This window comes from Siphateles boraxobius, unplaced genomic scaffold (genome assembly GCF_051911475.1).
Source record: "Siphateles boraxobius isolate OS27281-9 unplaced genomic scaffold, OSU_SipBor_1 19, whole genome shotgun sequence".
Taxonomy (NCBI): domain Eukaryota; kingdom Metazoa; phylum Chordata; class Actinopteri; order Cypriniformes; family Leuciscidae; genus Siphateles; species Siphateles boraxobius.
In genome coordinates, this window is record NW_027508799.1 from 29,334,992 (window position 1) to 29,351,201 (window position 16,210).

A 16,210-nucleotide genomic window follows, 5' to 3' on the forward strand; every position below is an offset into this window, starting at 1 on the left:
TAGAGAGAAAAATGAACATCTTCTTTTCAGACTTTAAAGGCACCATGAAATCAAAATGGACAGTTCTCTTTTTTGTGTGTTGAATTTTGTGGTATTTATTATAAATAATTTATCAGTGTACATAATTGTTTTTAAATTCATGTGCCCTCGTAATCTTTATCCAAAATATCTTCCCCTCCCTCTTGCAGCAGCAACATCTCCTCTCTTCTCTGATGACATGTTTATTGGCGTGAGGGCGGGACAACCTGTCACTCACATGAGATCGACCAATAGCAAATCCAATAAATTCCTGATGGAAAAAAGTCCCAGGCTAAATTTTTTTCTTGTTCGAAAAGTTATTTTACTCAGATATATGTCACAATCGGGAAGAAAAGACTATCGCAACTTCCATTTCCATTTCGTGAAGTTATAGTTATGACCCATTTTAACCAATATGTTGATTTTTAGTACTTTTTTTTATTATCATTTCAGTACTGCAAAGCCCCATTCACTTTTCATCTGAGCAACCCATTTTCTCACTTTCTGCTGACGCAGTTGCTTCAGAAGGTCGGCTAGGGTCATGTGTCTCTTTACTTCTGTCCTTCAGTTCCTCAAACATTCTACTACAGTGCCTGATGCTTTGCTTCAGCTCCCACAATTCTCTTTGAACTCCCTCCAGGATGTCAAGTTTTGACAGTTTTCTGTCAATTGAGGCCAGATGTCCCTGATCGTTCTCATTGATGCCTGAACTCTCACAGTTGATTGTTGTCATGCTGCTGCATTTCTCCTGCCACACCATCTCAAAATAAGAATCTATGAATGCCTCCAGTTCCTCAATGTTACTTTCACCCCATTGGTCAATTAGGTTCTGCAGGCTCTCTGATTGGACAAAATCCATAAAGGCTCTTTCTTTTGCAGTTTGAGCTGTGCAAGGTGTATTGCTATGGTAATATGGAAGGGCTGGCCCACAAAACCTTTCCACTTGTGATTCATTCCTGAATAATTGTTGTACATTCATTGGTTGCTCAGTTGGTGAAACATGGCGCACAGCAAGAGAGCCTGTTTCAGGTCCATCTGTTCTATTCACACCAATCCATGATTCATTTGGGTGAAACCAGTCTGAGCTGTTGAGCACCACTACTAGTCCTCGATGAAAGTTTCTGGGTAACGAGGTCCGACATAATCGGACACTCCTGCAGGCCAGTGATTCATTTTTATTTTGCGAAGGACTGGAATCAGTGATGGTAATTCTCGGATCACTGGATATAGAGATCCCAAACATTTGATGCTCTCTTGGAATGTCAGTGTCACCTGATACAAAATGAGTTACAAACACTTTAAACATACAATACAGGAATCAAGCAAGTATATAAACCTAAATGTCTTAAATGCAATAATACTATATGCAATAAACTATGGAAGCTTGAAAAATATTGCGAGGTGTTAACTCAAAATTGGGAGATATAAACTTTCGATTGCAAGTTATAAAAGTCTGAATTGAGAGATATAAACTCGTAATTGTGAGGAAAAAGAACCACACTTGTGAGATTAAAGTCACAAATACTTTTTTTTCCAGTGGTGAAAACAAGCTTCCATAAAAAACTAAGGAGAAAAATTGGGGGGAAAAATAACTCACCATGATGGATGTCTGTAGAGCTTCTAAGAAGTGTTTGCGCTTCCCCAATCTGTATCCTCCCTCTGAACCTCAATTCGCCATGTACTAGAGGTCGTTTAATGTTCCCTTGATTTTCTGTACTGTTTAGCAGCTGCTCTAACACCATCTCCTCCATCTTCTGCATCAGTTCTGCGACCTGAGTGCCATTGTCTTTGATCTTGTTGTCAAAAACCTGGTATATATTTCCGCATTTCTCCACCAGTGTCTGAAGTGCATCTCCTTCACTTTCAATGTACTGCTCCACGCTAACATCACCGAGCCAGTCTCCATTCGTGAACAACACAATAGTGCTGCTCCATGCTTTTCCTCCCAGAACATGCAGATGGTCCTGAGCTGCTTTCAGGTTCTTGAGCGTAAATGAGGAACTGGCATTGACAACCAGCAGGAGTATGCAGATCCCATTGGCTGAACCAGAAACCCAGTCATGGAGAAGTTTCTTGCTGAACTCTGCATTATCTGGATACTCAGTTGTCCAGCCTGTTGTGTCAATGACCTCAACCTTTGTCTCGTTGAACATAACCGTACCTCTAATGGGTTTTTGGCTGTCAGCCTCTTGTCCATCATTACCCAAAATGCAGCATGCAGATGATGTCTTACCAGAGTGCTTGCCGCCCAGGAGGAAAACTCTTATGGCTGAGGGCAATCGCACCTGATCTGTTAAGAGAAAGAAAACAAATCTTAAAGGGTTAGTTCTGTCATCATTTACTCACCCTCATGTTGTTCCAAACCCATAAGACTTAGAAATATATTTTTAATGAAATTAGATTCTCAAATCAGTTTCTGTCCCCCTATTAAAAGTCCATGCAACCAAAACGTTGAAGATCCAAAAAAGGTCACAAAGGCATTGTTTAACGAAGTGTGACAGATTTAATATAGGGATTTACTTGACTTTAATGTTATTCATATGGATTAGTTTTAAGATTCCTTTATGATCTTTTTTGGATTTTTGGATGTTTTAGTTGCAAAACCTCTCAGGTTTCATAAATAATATCTTAATTTGTGTTTCAAAGGTTAACCATAGTCTTATGAGTTTGAATGAGGGTGAACTTTTTTTATTAAAAAAATTCAATACATCATCAATCCTTCTTCTACAACGCATTTTTGTCTTACCCTAATTCACTATGTTAAGCCTATTATACGTGGCTTTCACTGGAAATTGCTTACATACGTCACTCACCCGTGCTTTTCTCGTCGTATATATATGTATATATTAATAGAGAAAAGTTACTCTGGCTACTTTGACGTGTGTATGGTGTGTGAGTAGTATAGGTTAGTTGTCACAACGAGCAAGAAAGGTTTATATGGAGCAGCTAAATCTTCAACCTCCAGGGGATCATCCGTTTAAAACAAACACAGAACAGAGGAGAGTCTGCAGGTTAAAAGAGAGCGTGACAGAGCTCGCAATAAAACCAGATTCAACACTGGCTTGGCTTTTCAGAGATGGCGAGAAATGAGGGATTTGAAGTGTTGTAAATGTGGCATGGAGATAACGTTTTTATTATTCATCAATTGAGTATTTTATTGAACAGAACAATAAATTGCCATATGCCGCTCTCTAACAGAGTTCATTGTGCATAATCTATTGTGAAAGGTAATTTCATTATAAGTTGTTGCGCTGTGATGAAATTTATTTTCAATGAAGTACCATGTCTATTAATGGGTATAGTTACAGTAACGTCTTCAACTAGTCAGCTTGAGATCCATCTAAACACAGTCACAGAGAGCCGAAGCACAACCAGAACAATGTTCTTTTGCAAAATGCCTGCAGGGACCAAAGTTGCATAGTATACCTTTGATTCATACTCAAATTTTGTATCACAGTCTAATTTATTAGATGATTCTGGAAGAAAAGTTTCTTGACTTACTCTTAAAAGCTCTCAAGCTTTCTCTTCGTCTCAGCACATTTTCACGCCGCAGCTTTGCCATGTCTTCCTGTACTTTCCGTTTTCTCTCAATCTCTTTAAAAAAACTCTCATCTGTTTGAAAGTGTCTCATGCTATTTCCTGCTGTCATCTCCTTTATCTTCTCCAGTAGCTCTGTTGTCTGGAACTTATTCCCAAGGCTTTTGTTGTTTAGCACATGGTAGCGGTCTCCACATCTCTCCACGAGCCACTGGAGGGCCTTTCCTTCGCTTTCAATATACTGCTCAATGGTTGTGTCACCAAGCCAGTCACCAAAGGTGAACAGCACTATAGAGTGATTCCAGACGTCCTTACCAACAAGCTCTACATGCTCTTCAATGGCTCTCCTGTAGATCTCTGTGAATGACCTGTCCAACCTCACCACCAAAAGGAAAGCATGGGGACCGGGTGGACACAAATAAACACTGTTGACAATTTCTTGTTTGTCAAAAGCTGAAGAATCTTGGGTAAAGTAGTTCATCCACCAGCCAGGTGTGTCCACCACTGTGACCTCTCTTTCCAACATTGTGAACATTTTCTTCATACACCGTGTGGTCCGTTTCTTTGCTGTAAAACTTAGGTCACTTCCTGCTGCTAGAATGCTGTTTCCTGTCAAGCTCTTCCCTGAGCCCTTTGCTCCAAGCAGGACGATTCTTATGTTATGGTGATGAGATGAGTGCACTGAAGGGAGGAAGAAAAACAATTAAGTTTTACAATAAAATGCATATGATAAAATAGTGTAAATTCACATTTATTTATATAGCACTTGATACAAATACTAAAAACAGTGTTAATGTTGTAAAATGCATACATTTTAAAGGTTCTCTCTAAGTTATGAACATTAAAAAAAATCATTTTTTAATAACTTAACAGTTAGCAAAACGTTCTTGGAACACATTTTACCTATGTTAGCTCGGTTGCAAAGTTAGTGTCATTACCCAGCTCAATTTAGTTTCCTACATCCTACAGTGTCAGACAGTGCATTTAAATCGATAATATGGAATTGTCTTTTAATGGCACATTTATTGTTTTAGTGTACCTTATTTTAAAACTCACCTTTCAGAGTAGATCTCTGTTTCTGTATCTTCATCAGTCTCTGATGAGCCTTGAGCTCCACTTCCCTCTTCCTATCCTCTATCTCCTGTAAAGCCTTTACATCCATTTCAAAATGTTGTCTTTCATTTTCTGCAACCATCTTGTCAATTTTCCCCATCAGTTCCATTACTTGGTTGGCATTGCATGTTTTCTGGGTATCAAGAACATGAAACCTGCCACTGCATTTCTTCAGGAGCCACTGGAGGGGTTTACCTGATGCCTGAACATGATCCTCAAATGATTTATTTTCTGAGCTTTTGCTTTTTGTGAACAGCACCAGAACGTGACGCCAAACCTTCTCTCTGAAGAGCTCAAGATGCTTTTCTACGGCTCTCCTCCGCTTTTCTATGAACACAGAGTCTGTTTTCACCACCAGGAGAAAGACATGAGGCCCTGGGTGACTCAGACAGACGCTGTGTCTGATTTCTCTCCTGACCAGCTCTGGTGTGTCTTGTGCTGAGAAGTCACACCACCAACCTGGGGTATCCACCACCGTCACACTTCTCCCTTGTACTTCGGCTTTTCTTTTTAGGCAAGTGGTCCGTTCATGGAGGACAAACTCTTCTTGGTTTAAGATAGCATTTCCCACTAAGCTCTTTCCAGAATTTCGGCCTCCAAGTAGGATGATCCTCAATTCGAACATATGCTGCACATTCCCTTGATTAAGAGACAAGAGTGATATATTTTCAATGTTTTAACTTAGAAGACATTATATTATTCAGAGCTCAGGTTAATACCAGGCTAACAGGGATGTTCTTAGAACTTTAGCTAACATTCTGGCGAGGTCCTCTTAAAAGTCATGAACAAACATTCTTCAAATAACTTTAATAGACTGTTTGGTCAGAGTTATCTGATCTTTAAAAACTTTCTCAAAACGTTAGCAAAAAACGTTATTTTTGAACATTCAGAAATAGCGTTTTTATAACTTAATGGGAGCGAAAGCAAAACATTATTGGAACATATTTTTGTCATGCCAGCACTGGCATCTTCCAAAATGCACATGTTATACAGTGCTTCTATTGTCGTCAAGTCTTTGCAGATTAGACTGTGAGACATGAAGTTAAAATATAACCTGCAAACATCGAAGTATGCAAAGTTTATAAGATTATACCCAATATGACCCACAGCTGTAACTTGCGCTTCTAAATCACAGCTAAAAGATACAAATACTGACTCAAATGGTGAGTTTGATGACCCAATTAACCTTTAATGTTTGGGAACATTGTCTGTGAGTACATTTGTAAATAAATATTAAGAAATTTAAAACAAAACTTACTTTGATCCTGTGAAGTTCCTTTTAGAGCCATAATAGGTCATGAAGATGTTTTATATATTTAAAAACATAATTCATCTGTATTGGCTCGCATATAGGATGTTACAAATTCTTGTATTTTTTTATTGTAGTTTTCCAGTGGAAATGGACAACACAAGTGAATCATCGTTAGGTGTGTTTTGGAACAAGTGTAATGTCAACCTTTTCCATGGGTCCAAAGTTTATACTGTAATAAACCAATCCCTAAAGTGAAATACCAAAATGCCACTCCCTCATACACAACAGAGCCATATAGGCCTACTTATGAGGTTATGGTTTCTGTTTAATCAGATCCCTACCAAAAATGTTTTTCTTGCTCTTTATTATTAAAATAGGTGATGAAAAAATAATATGAAAGCTATTCCATTGTAGAATTACTACATTTATTATTGTTACTGTCTGGATTTCATGATATCATGGACTTACTAATCGAACTGTAGTCTTATCTTTGTTATGTTACATTTTTGTCGTTGTTTGTGATTGTTTCAGAGAGACTGATCACAGAGAGAAGGGCAATGTTCACAACAGTTAAAGCTTAAACCAAATACCACAAACAATCAGCAAATCTAAGTGTCCTCCTCAAGCGAGTGACAAAATACAATACAAACAGAAAAACACAGATAAGCAGCTTGATCATGCACACGAGACAAGAGGTCAAGAAACTGAGGGAAAGGAACAAAAAATCAGAGGTAACGAAGACAGGAGATATTCATTTGAAGAGACCAGGAAAGGCCGCAAGGGAAATAACCAGAAACTTGAGGGGAGAATCAGAGAGGAAAGCAGGAGTAGCTCATGGGACACTTACAAAACATAACACATTTGACGGTGAGACAAGGTTTAAACTCCAGAGATTTTCATTAATCTACATGCATGCTGACTTATTGTGTAGACTGACAGTTTTGTTCTCAAAAAAACATTTTTCTCTTTCCTCAAAGACCCCATGAAAGACCAATAGGCTGTAGTTAGTAGGTATACATCTTGCAATAAACCATGATGTGCTACTAGCTGGGTCAGTTGCAAGTTGCATTAAGGAAGGGACATTCTCATTCTAAAGAGCATTTTATAGGACAATAATCTTTGTAGTGCATTAACATGTTAATGAGTCATTAACATTTTTGGTCCATTTGTTTTGGTACACTATATAGCATGGCCATTGCATGGGATCTTTTTTGTATTCCTTTCTGAGCATAAAATATAGCATACTTTATCCTTTTTTCTAAGATAATTTTAAACCATATTTAAACCTTTATTCTGTTAATCACATTTTATCCCGTTTAATCAAATTAAGTGATTGAGTTTAATTGTACATAAATATACATATATTTTAGGTTTGATTCTAATGTAATGGCCAACTACATGAACATCTAGATAATGGCCAGATTTTTCAAGTTATCATCCATAACATAATTTCAAATCTTCTAACGAGCCGTTCCCTCTATTCTTCGCGCCATCAGCACCCGGAAATTGTCATCGCCCCATTTTCCCGTTGTGACTGTCACTTCCGTATGATCGTATTAAGCAACACGCCGCTGCGCGACATACTCACGTACACACACAATAAAGTCCAAACTGCTCTTAAAAACCGGATTTACCACACCGAAATGCATATCAAAACAGGTAAGTGTCGTCTTTAAATTGTATTTTGCTTGATTTGGATGTTAAATTGCGGGAGTGTTTTGCAAAAGCAAGTTAAGTTGTTTGTGCTCGAGCGGGATGGAATGATGAGCTCTCGAGACTTATGAAACTTTTGTTTCTGGATCTTTCCGAGGTCACTAACATCTTTCTTTGCTGTCTTTTAGATTTTTAATGATCTGAAATAACAAGCAGTGGCTGTTATTTAATCTGACGCTTCAGGTTTGTTCTGCTGAAGGCGGTTGTTATGGGCGATAACGTTAAACATCCAAACATAAGCGGCCCGCTGTTAGCGTTAGCAATGTCGACACACTTAAACATTCAAACGTTTTTAATGATATTTTGACAAATATTTAACGACATAATGGTGGGTTAGACTTACAAACACGTTTTAGTTAATTTAGACTATATCAAATGTGTGCTAATGTCTGGGTGTTCGTGTCGTTTCCAGACCAGTGTTGTAAAAAAATCGTGTATCCAAATCGTCATTGTTATTTGTAATGAGATGTTATTAATAAACGCTTAGTAGGATATATTTTACTGAGCTGTCCTAGTTTCTCCGGTTAGACCTCTCCGAGTTTGCAGATGTGTGAAGGAGGCGACGGATAGAAATTTCCAGTTACTTCTTGCCACGGCTCACTGATTCAAGACTCATTACTTTGCTTGGGGCATGTGTTTGCTTTCCTCACATGCATTGTTTTTAGATTTATATATTACACCTTAACTCAGTTATTGATGTAATGGAATACTGTAGTGTAGTAATATAATGGAAATGGTTAGGGTTTGATATGATCAAATTTACATTAGATTAAAACTCAAGATTTTGGATAACTGAATGTTTCATGATTGAATAATTGGATTTGATTTATTCTTTAGGTACTTGGGAGTCAAGCAATGCAGTGTGCGAGTCCGATCCCTTGTGTGATCCGGCTGTCCTAGTGTCACCCCCTAAATCAGAACCACAGATCCGAAACCGTCGCCTCTCTCCTGGCTCTGGCAGCTGCGGTGGGGGAGGAGGGGGCTGTTCCTCTGGGATGGATAAACGTCAAGCCTCACCAAGTAGCCTGGAAGGTTCTCTTAACGGGGTAGGCCACACCCAGACCTTCACATCGAGCCGCGACAGAGAGCGTCGCAACCAGAATAAAGCAAGAAGCTTTCGACGAGACGGCCCGAGAGCAGGGCCACGTTCAGATGAGAGACACTCCAGAACCGGTCTGAAAGAACGATGGGTGGACAACAGCTTGTCTTTGCTGAAACCTCCACCTGCTTTCCCTGTGAAAGACAGCCCTGCCAAACTGCAGCCGGCTGTCAGCTACGCCTCCAAGGTGAAGGCAGGAGGAGGTTCTGTTGGGGCGGCAGAAGAGCCACCTGGTATCGGGGTTTTGCTGCAGAACCAGTGGGGACTGAGTTTCATCAGCGATGGCCCGGAAGCAGATGTTCCCCAGGAGAAGAGTGCGGTTGTTCATCCAGTAGCTGGAGAGGTTACTGTTAAACTCTCAGAGTCTCTGCCCAGTCAGGTCCAGAGAGGCTCTGAGAGGTCAGAGGAGCTGCTGCTTAGCTGTCGCCACCTGGAAGAAGCTTTGGAGTATCACACACAAGGTAAGACCATATCGTTGCGGTTGCAATGCACAAGGCATTAAGGTTTGTCTAACCACACTGTGCTTTATTTCACTGATTTCTTTTCTTTTAATCCACAGAATGGAATGCAATATTATGGAAACAAAAACAAGGTTGGTGTCTTAATTTTCGTTTTGTGGTCGACCGATATAAATTTTTTGACTGCCAATGCTGATAACTTATAAGAGCAGGGATTTTATTTAAATATATACACACACACAAATAATGCATACAGTGGTCACATTTAAAATGGATCAAAAACGTTAGGCAAGAACGGATATTGTTCAAAATTCATGTATAACTTTGATGAAAGGTTATGATCCACTTCAAATGTTATATATATTTGTTTCTCACTGTTTACAGATGATAACATTTGCATAACTGCTGAAAAGAATTGTATTCAGGTGGACTTGATGATAGATGAATCTTTAAAATAAACATTTATACTTTATAGGGATGTGCACGAATTTTCGATCTGTAATTATTATTCAAAAAATAAAATGCTATTCGAATTTTACTGCATTGCTTTGCTGGCCGTTAATGCATTGAATCCATGATAAATCCCAAGCACTAACTGGCAGTTATAATTAAATGCACTTGGTGGCGATGTGGAGCGTGTTTAACAAGTGGATTGTATTTGATCACATAATGTCGTCCTCACTTAGTTTGAAATTAAGATGAAAATGATATTACAAAATGGAAGTACTTTTAATTAATTAAAATTCATATTAAATATTAATTAAATTAAATATCATATTAAATTACTTTTTATCAAATTAATTAATGAAACTGAGTTATAATACTATCACCACCACAATAAGAATTCACATGAAATCCAAACAGCAGTTGACTGAGGAAAGACAGCTGTCCATCACTGCATTAGCGACTGCAGGTAAGCGCAGCTGTAGCGCGAGTGACCAGATAGGATATCTTCTAGGATGACCACCATCAAACAAGCCAAATGTGGGACGATTAAGTTTGTGTGGGACATGTTACCAACACTAAAGCAGATAAAATATTCTTTGTTCTTTAATCCCTTCCAGAAAACACCATTACATCACAATGTAACATAACATGTCTTTATTTTACATGACATTTAAATTCAACATCACTTAGCCCAAATACAGCAGGCATCATGCAGATACCTATCTTAGAAACAGTTCTGACCACGTCCTACTAAAATCCAACAAAATAAATAATGAACAAATAAAATGTAAAGCAACATGAATTTAGATCATTGACAGTCTTATATATTAAGAATATATTAAACCAAAAACGTTCATATTTTTTAGAAAGGATGTGAATTAAAACGACCACAGCAGGCAACAAGTTGATAAATTCTGTTAAATTTAAAATTTAATTTACTGAATTATCCATTTGTTTTCTGACAGAAACACATGGAACGAATCACCGCTTCAGGTTTTGATTGACAGCCTACTAGTGACCGTGTTTACTCCTTTCTTTTCAACCATTGGATAGGAATTTAAAAACGGCTGTTGTATTTGTACATCTGACGAAGCGCTGTTAAATATAAGTGAAAAACTACCCCGCAAAAAGAATAAATAAAATGCTTTCTTAAAAAGGCAAAAGGACTCATGCACGTTTTCTTAATATGATAATTAAAAACCAACAGACTGATGAAAATGCGGGACATTTTCTCAAAATGTGACGTGCGGGACAAAGGGTGAAAATGTGTTCTTTACGATAACTGTGCAGTCTGCTTTATTAGCATTTTTTTCCCATTCGCGCTGCTTGAGCTTAAATGCTTATGTTCTTTATATTTTGTTTACATATTGTTGAATTTTTTTAACTAAAAGAAAACCTTAATATATATATAAGCTTGATGTGTATATTGCCTAATAGCTTGTTCAGAAATAGTGACAAACTAAAAAAAAAAAAAAAAAATAACTTAAAAAATAACTGCTTTCTCGTTAAATGTCATTTAAATAAATGATTATTCGTTTTTTATGAGCCCAAATATTTCAAAACAATATTTTTGAAAAATGCCCATCCCTTTAAATGGTAACTTCTTGATTCTGTAATCCTACTATAGTATTTGTAATAAACAAAGAAAGAGTAAATGTTTTATGCAGTCTACAAATCCAGATTGCAAGATTTGCGAAATATTTATTAGATTATCAAAAGCTTGTTTAAATCATATAATTGCATATTTGCTGAAATGGTGGGTGATTAAGTATTACAGCATTTAACCCAGTTAGTAATTATAGAAAATAATAGAAGGTTAGACTTTTTGCATATAACATGTATTCTTTATTTAATAGTTCTTTGTAATAATGTATTGTACAGAACTTTTAGACAGACAGTAAACTAATGAAAACTGGAGCCTAAGACTCTAGTTTGGAGTTTGTCAAAGTAAAAGTACCACTTCTGACACATCAGCAAAACATAAAACTTACCTGACAAAGCTAGTAATTATAAATGGCAAATATTGGTTGATTTGGTTGGTTATATTGGTGTACCACTATTATTAATATCCATGAAAGAGCAGAATGACTATTTTTAGATTGTCATTAACAGACTCTCTTTGTTTTTCAGACCCTGGAAAGATTGTTTGGTACAAGAACGCCCTGGAGTCGCCCGCCTAGCACACACTAACACAGCTTCACAGACACACATACGAGACACACGGCGCACTCAGGTTATCGTCCCCTCAACATTTCTACCGAGACACTTTGGACTTGTTCCCCTTTGAAGATCGATTTCTTGGACTTCTCGGTTGCCTTACAACAGAGTCTGCCTCAGGCGCAGAGTCCCTCTGCATACCTCTGTCATTTTAATGGTGGAGGATTGTCTCTTTTAAGGAAAAAAAAGCGTTATCAAGCTGCAATTTTATTTCAGTGAACTGCAGTTTTACAGTTAAGAAATCCCTTTTATTCCTCCCTTGTTCCTACTTGTGTGCGAGTGGTTATGTCAAGCACTTTCTGACCTGTAGTTGAACACGTCATCCCTTTCTCTAAAGACTGAGCTTGTTTTTAGAATCAAATCCAGAATGTTTTTTTCATCAGTCTTCCCTCCCACAATAATCCCTTTCTTCCCACAAAAATTGTTCTCATGAAGTTTACAGAGGTGCAGCTGGCACGTTATGGCAGCACCTTCAAATGTCTATTGGTCTTAATGCTGTTTTTTAATATATATATTTCACCCAGATTGAATGTCGGTCATGAATCCGTTGCTGTGTATGACCTCTTTTTTTTTTTTGGAAACATACAAATAATTTACACTGGAAGGTGTTCAGAGATTTAATCGAACAGTGTTGCATAATAAAATTGAATAAACTTGTTAAAATATTTCATGGTCTTTGGTTTTTATACAACCCGGAAATTTATCTGAAATAAAAAGATGGATATTTAGTATTTCAGGAATCCATTTGTATTTATAAACCGCTTGTCTGCATGGGGTGTAATATAAAGTGATATACCAAAACATGACCACCCTGTTGTTGGTCCTCCGCATGCTGCGAAAACCGCTCTGACCTGTCGAGGCATGGACTCAACACACCCCTGAAGTGCAGCACATTCTTCAAGTCCTGTGGGTTGCGAGGTGGAGCCGCTGTGCATCGCACTTGTTGCTCCTGCACAACCCACACTTGGGGAATTTGGAGGCCAGGGCAACATCTTGAACTCAATCATGTTCCTCAAACCATTCCTGAACAATGTGTGCAGAGTGCATTATCCTGCTGAAAGAGGCCTCTTCCACCATGGAACACCATCGTCATGAAAAGTTTTACCTGGTCTGCCACAATGTTTTTACAAAAATATTAGAAAAAAGTTCTGCCTTCGACTGGGATGTATGAAGCCCTATAGTACGTGTACTTTCAGTGTACTTTGCTAAGAAAATACTGGTAATATAAAGTAACTACATAGGTTAAGTTTAGCTTTATGGTTGGTACCTAGTTATAACCCAGTTTTTGTAATAACTATAGTATGTACATGGTGAACAGGACTGTTAAAGAAAGTGCTAACACTTTTTCTGTCAAAGATGTGAAAATGAATATTTAATTATGGGATCATGGACTTTATTGAAAAAAAAAGGGATTACAACTTGACATTTAGTGCAAATTATATTGATAAGTAATCAGTTGCAGCAATAACATCAGTCTCGCCATGTGACCTCCACTTCATCTGTTCTGTACCTGAAAAACACAATAGACTGTTAATGAATGATCACAGTCACAGTTAAACAAGAGAAACGACTTATCTCGGGTCTATATTTAATCTCAGCATGCTATGGAAAAATCAGTAGCCTAATGACAAAATAGCACTGTTATCTTTAATGGGAAGCAAAAAACATGCACAAAGCAAAACGTTTTATCAACCGAATGCCTAGCTTCTGGATGTGATGGTTATTTGTGAAGTTGTTTACCTTTGTGTAATCCAGGAGTCTGACAGCTCTGTGACGTGACCCGAGCGGAACATTTCCCAACCGGCCTGTGCAATCATTGCTCCATTGTCTATACAGAACCTGAAGGCACGATATCACATGAAGACATTTACAACCATGACACTGACTCAATGTAATGAGAACGAGCTATCATAAGTTCTTTCAGCAGTGACATCCCGAAAGAAGGCTATCCTTTCTCACCTCTCATCCGTGGCAAAGATTCGAGCACCTCTCTCCTTGCACATGACCCCCATCATCTCCTGCAGACGCATGTTACCTACAAAAGAGCACGCATACAGTTGCTTACAAAACTGCAATGCAGAGACCCAGTCCTGCAATGAGACTAAACACACGTGTATTTCATGTGTAGCTCTTACAGCCGACTCCACCGACGATCAGAACCTCCTGAGAGCCACAGTGAGCCATGGCTCTTTCTGTGATCTCCACCAGCATAGCGAACAGAGTCTCCTGTCAATCGCATGCTATTTTTAGTCACTTCTCATAATCATAAATTAATGTGTCTTATTGGAAGCATAGGTTCAAATACGCACTTGTAGGGAGAAACACAAATCCTCAGGTGTGCACTGACTTGTACTCAACATTTTGTGAGCAGCGTCCTGCATGTGAACAAATTATTGAGGGAAAATACGATTTTTTTATAGAACTGCAAACAGCATTTTAAGAAACAAAAGACATGCTTCACCCAGCCATTCATCTTACCTCTATATAAGACAAAATCCCAGAAAATGACACATCCATACCCTTCACCGTATATGGCAGCTCTATAAACTTGGTTCCCCTTAAGAATGCATACAAACATTTACATAAATCAACCAAATGTTTTTACACAATTTAGGTATTTAATGCTTGTACATGAACCATTAAAGTGCATGGAAACTTACTTCTTTGCCATCTGTTCAATGTTGTATCCAGGACTGGGATCATTTGATATCTGTGAAATGAATACAGGTAAAATATTATAATTACACAAACCAAATAATCAAAGTATATTTTCCAATCCTACTACAAGGTTATCAACCAAAACATACATAAGATTCTACATATTTGTTTTGAAGTTTGTTAAGCACTGACCTTGATGACCCTGGCAAACCGGTCCAGGCAGTTTCCCACAGCAATGTCGATAGTTTCTCCAAATATTCTGTAACGTCGTTCAGAATATGCAATAACCTGGAGAGAATTGCAATGTAATTCTTTCAAGGAGTGAAATGAAGAAGGATATATGATATAGACTTGTCTGCACTTGATATTATAGTATAATTGATATAGTATATATTATACTAATTTTTATGAATTAGTATAATGAATTAGTATAATGTGAAAGACTTTTCAATTCTTGCCTGAGTATTTCCTCCGCTCACATATAGTACAGTAGGGTTTTGGGCATTGGTGATCAAACGGCCCATTTCTATGTGCCCAATACAGTGGTTCACCCCCAGCAATGGCTTGCCCCACAACTGGGCGACTGTCCTGGCCACAACTGCCACTGTCACCAGAGGGGCCCCCATTCCTGGCCCTGTACAACAGAGATATTTGATGAGCGGAGTAGTGTGGAAAAATGCACAGTATACTACAGGTAAGTAAAACCATTCACCTTTAGTGTACGCCACACAGTCAATGTCTGCAGATTTCAGCCCAGCTTCATCAAGCGCCTCCTGGAGGACAGTGAGAATCACACTGCGATGGTGTTTGGCCGTCTCGCCAGGTAGGAACCCTGAGAAGATCATTAGAAAGCAATAATAAAATAGTACTAAAAAAATAACGGTGGCACCTTTTATATAAAATGGCACTGTTCACTAGAGCTCACCTTGGCCAGGTGGGGTGATGTACGTGCGCCGGGGGTTTGACAGAACTTCCCCATCTCTGATGATACCCACACCAATCTTATTAGCACTGCCTTCAAATCCAATCACCACAGTCATGGTGTCTTCTTTGATAATGAAACATTTGATTTAAAAAAAACACTTAATGAAACACTGATTTAAAAAAAAAAAGTCTTCATGTAAGTCCTGCAAAAGTGCTCTTCTTATGTGAAAGTAATATTAAACGAACAGGTTTAAAATATACACTTAATTTTTTTAATTATATATATATATATATATATATATATATATATATATATATATATATATATATATATATATATATATATATTATATAGGTATTGCATTTCTGCTGATGTCTGGCTGTCACGGACCTCTGTTACGCATGCTGTTGGATAAAAGAGCCTGGTAATAAATAATATTGATTAAGATGTCGGGATTATCATGTTTTTGGTTAATTATACTAATGCATATACTAAAAATTATAATTTTGATTTGCTTAATCTCTTAATTTCCACATTTGACTTTTTCACACTTACCACACACTCGTTGGCTGTAAGACCATAACAACAGTTAAAAGGGCTTTCACAATATGCCTGGATGAAATAGACGGGTATAAGTCGGATAATATTTTTTTAAAAGCAATACGCATGTATTTACAATTTATAAAAAATGCTAATTCCTTTCTATTGTACTGAAAATAAATGTATGGTATTGATTTTAGCCTATTTTGACCTATTTTAGTCAGGCAATATCT

At 37.8% G+C, this 16,210-nt stretch overlaps 3 protein-coding genes across 4 annotated transcripts; 1 reads left to right on the top strand and 2 right to left on the bottom strand.

Annotated features, from left to right (window-relative positions):
- Positions 1-315: 315 nt before the first annotated feature.
- Positions 316-8,161, bottom strand: LOC143742118 (GTPase IMAP family member 8). Its single transcript, XM_077234800.1, has 5 exons — positions 5,927-8,161; positions 4,612-5,307; positions 3,520-4,236; positions 1,616-2,308; positions 316-1,290 (listed from the first exon to the last, which is right to left on the bottom strand). The coding sequence occupies exons 1-5, from the start codon at positions 5,955-5,957 to the stop codon at positions 488-490; spliced, it is 2,940 nt and encodes a 979-aa protein (XP_077090915.1). The 5' UTR covers positions 5,958-8,161; the 3' UTR covers positions 316-487.
- LOC143742138 (uncharacterized) lies at positions 7,427-12,519 on the top strand. The gene is made up of 4 exons (XM_077234827.1): positions 7,427-7,579; positions 8,471-9,193; positions 9,292-9,324; positions 11,768-12,519. Exons 1-4 carry the CDS (start codon positions 7,468-7,470, stop codon positions 11,815-11,817), a joined length of 918 nt encoding a protein of 305 aa, XP_077090942.1. The 5' UTR covers positions 7,427-7,467; the 3' UTR covers positions 11,818-12,519.
- A 706-nt stretch (positions 12,520-13,225) lies between these two features.
- Positions 13,226-16,190, bottom strand: osgep (O-sialoglycoprotein endopeptidase). Of its 2 annotated transcripts, XM_077234823.1 has the most exons (13): positions 15,993-16,040; positions 15,800-15,841; positions 15,438-15,559; positions 15,225-15,344; positions 14,971-15,146; positions 14,705-14,800; positions 14,515-14,564; positions 14,333-14,411; positions 14,164-14,229; positions 13,990-14,080; positions 13,814-13,889; positions 13,595-13,693; positions 13,226-13,364 (listed from the first exon to the last, which is right to left on the bottom strand). In XM_077234823.1, exons 3-13 carry the CDS (start codon positions 15,550-15,552, stop codon positions 13,325-13,327), a joined length of 1,008 nt encoding a protein of 335 aa, XP_077090938.1. In that variant the 5' UTR covers positions 15,553-15,559; positions 15,800-15,841; positions 15,993-16,040; the 3' UTR covers positions 13,226-13,324. The 2 variants fall into 2 exon arrangements, with proteins under 2 accessions (XP_077090938.1, XP_077090939.1); XM_077234824.1 differs by lacking the exon at positions 15,800-15,841 and having other exon boundaries at positions 15,438-15,560; positions 15,993-16,190.
- Positions 16,191-16,210: the final 20 nt, after the last annotated feature.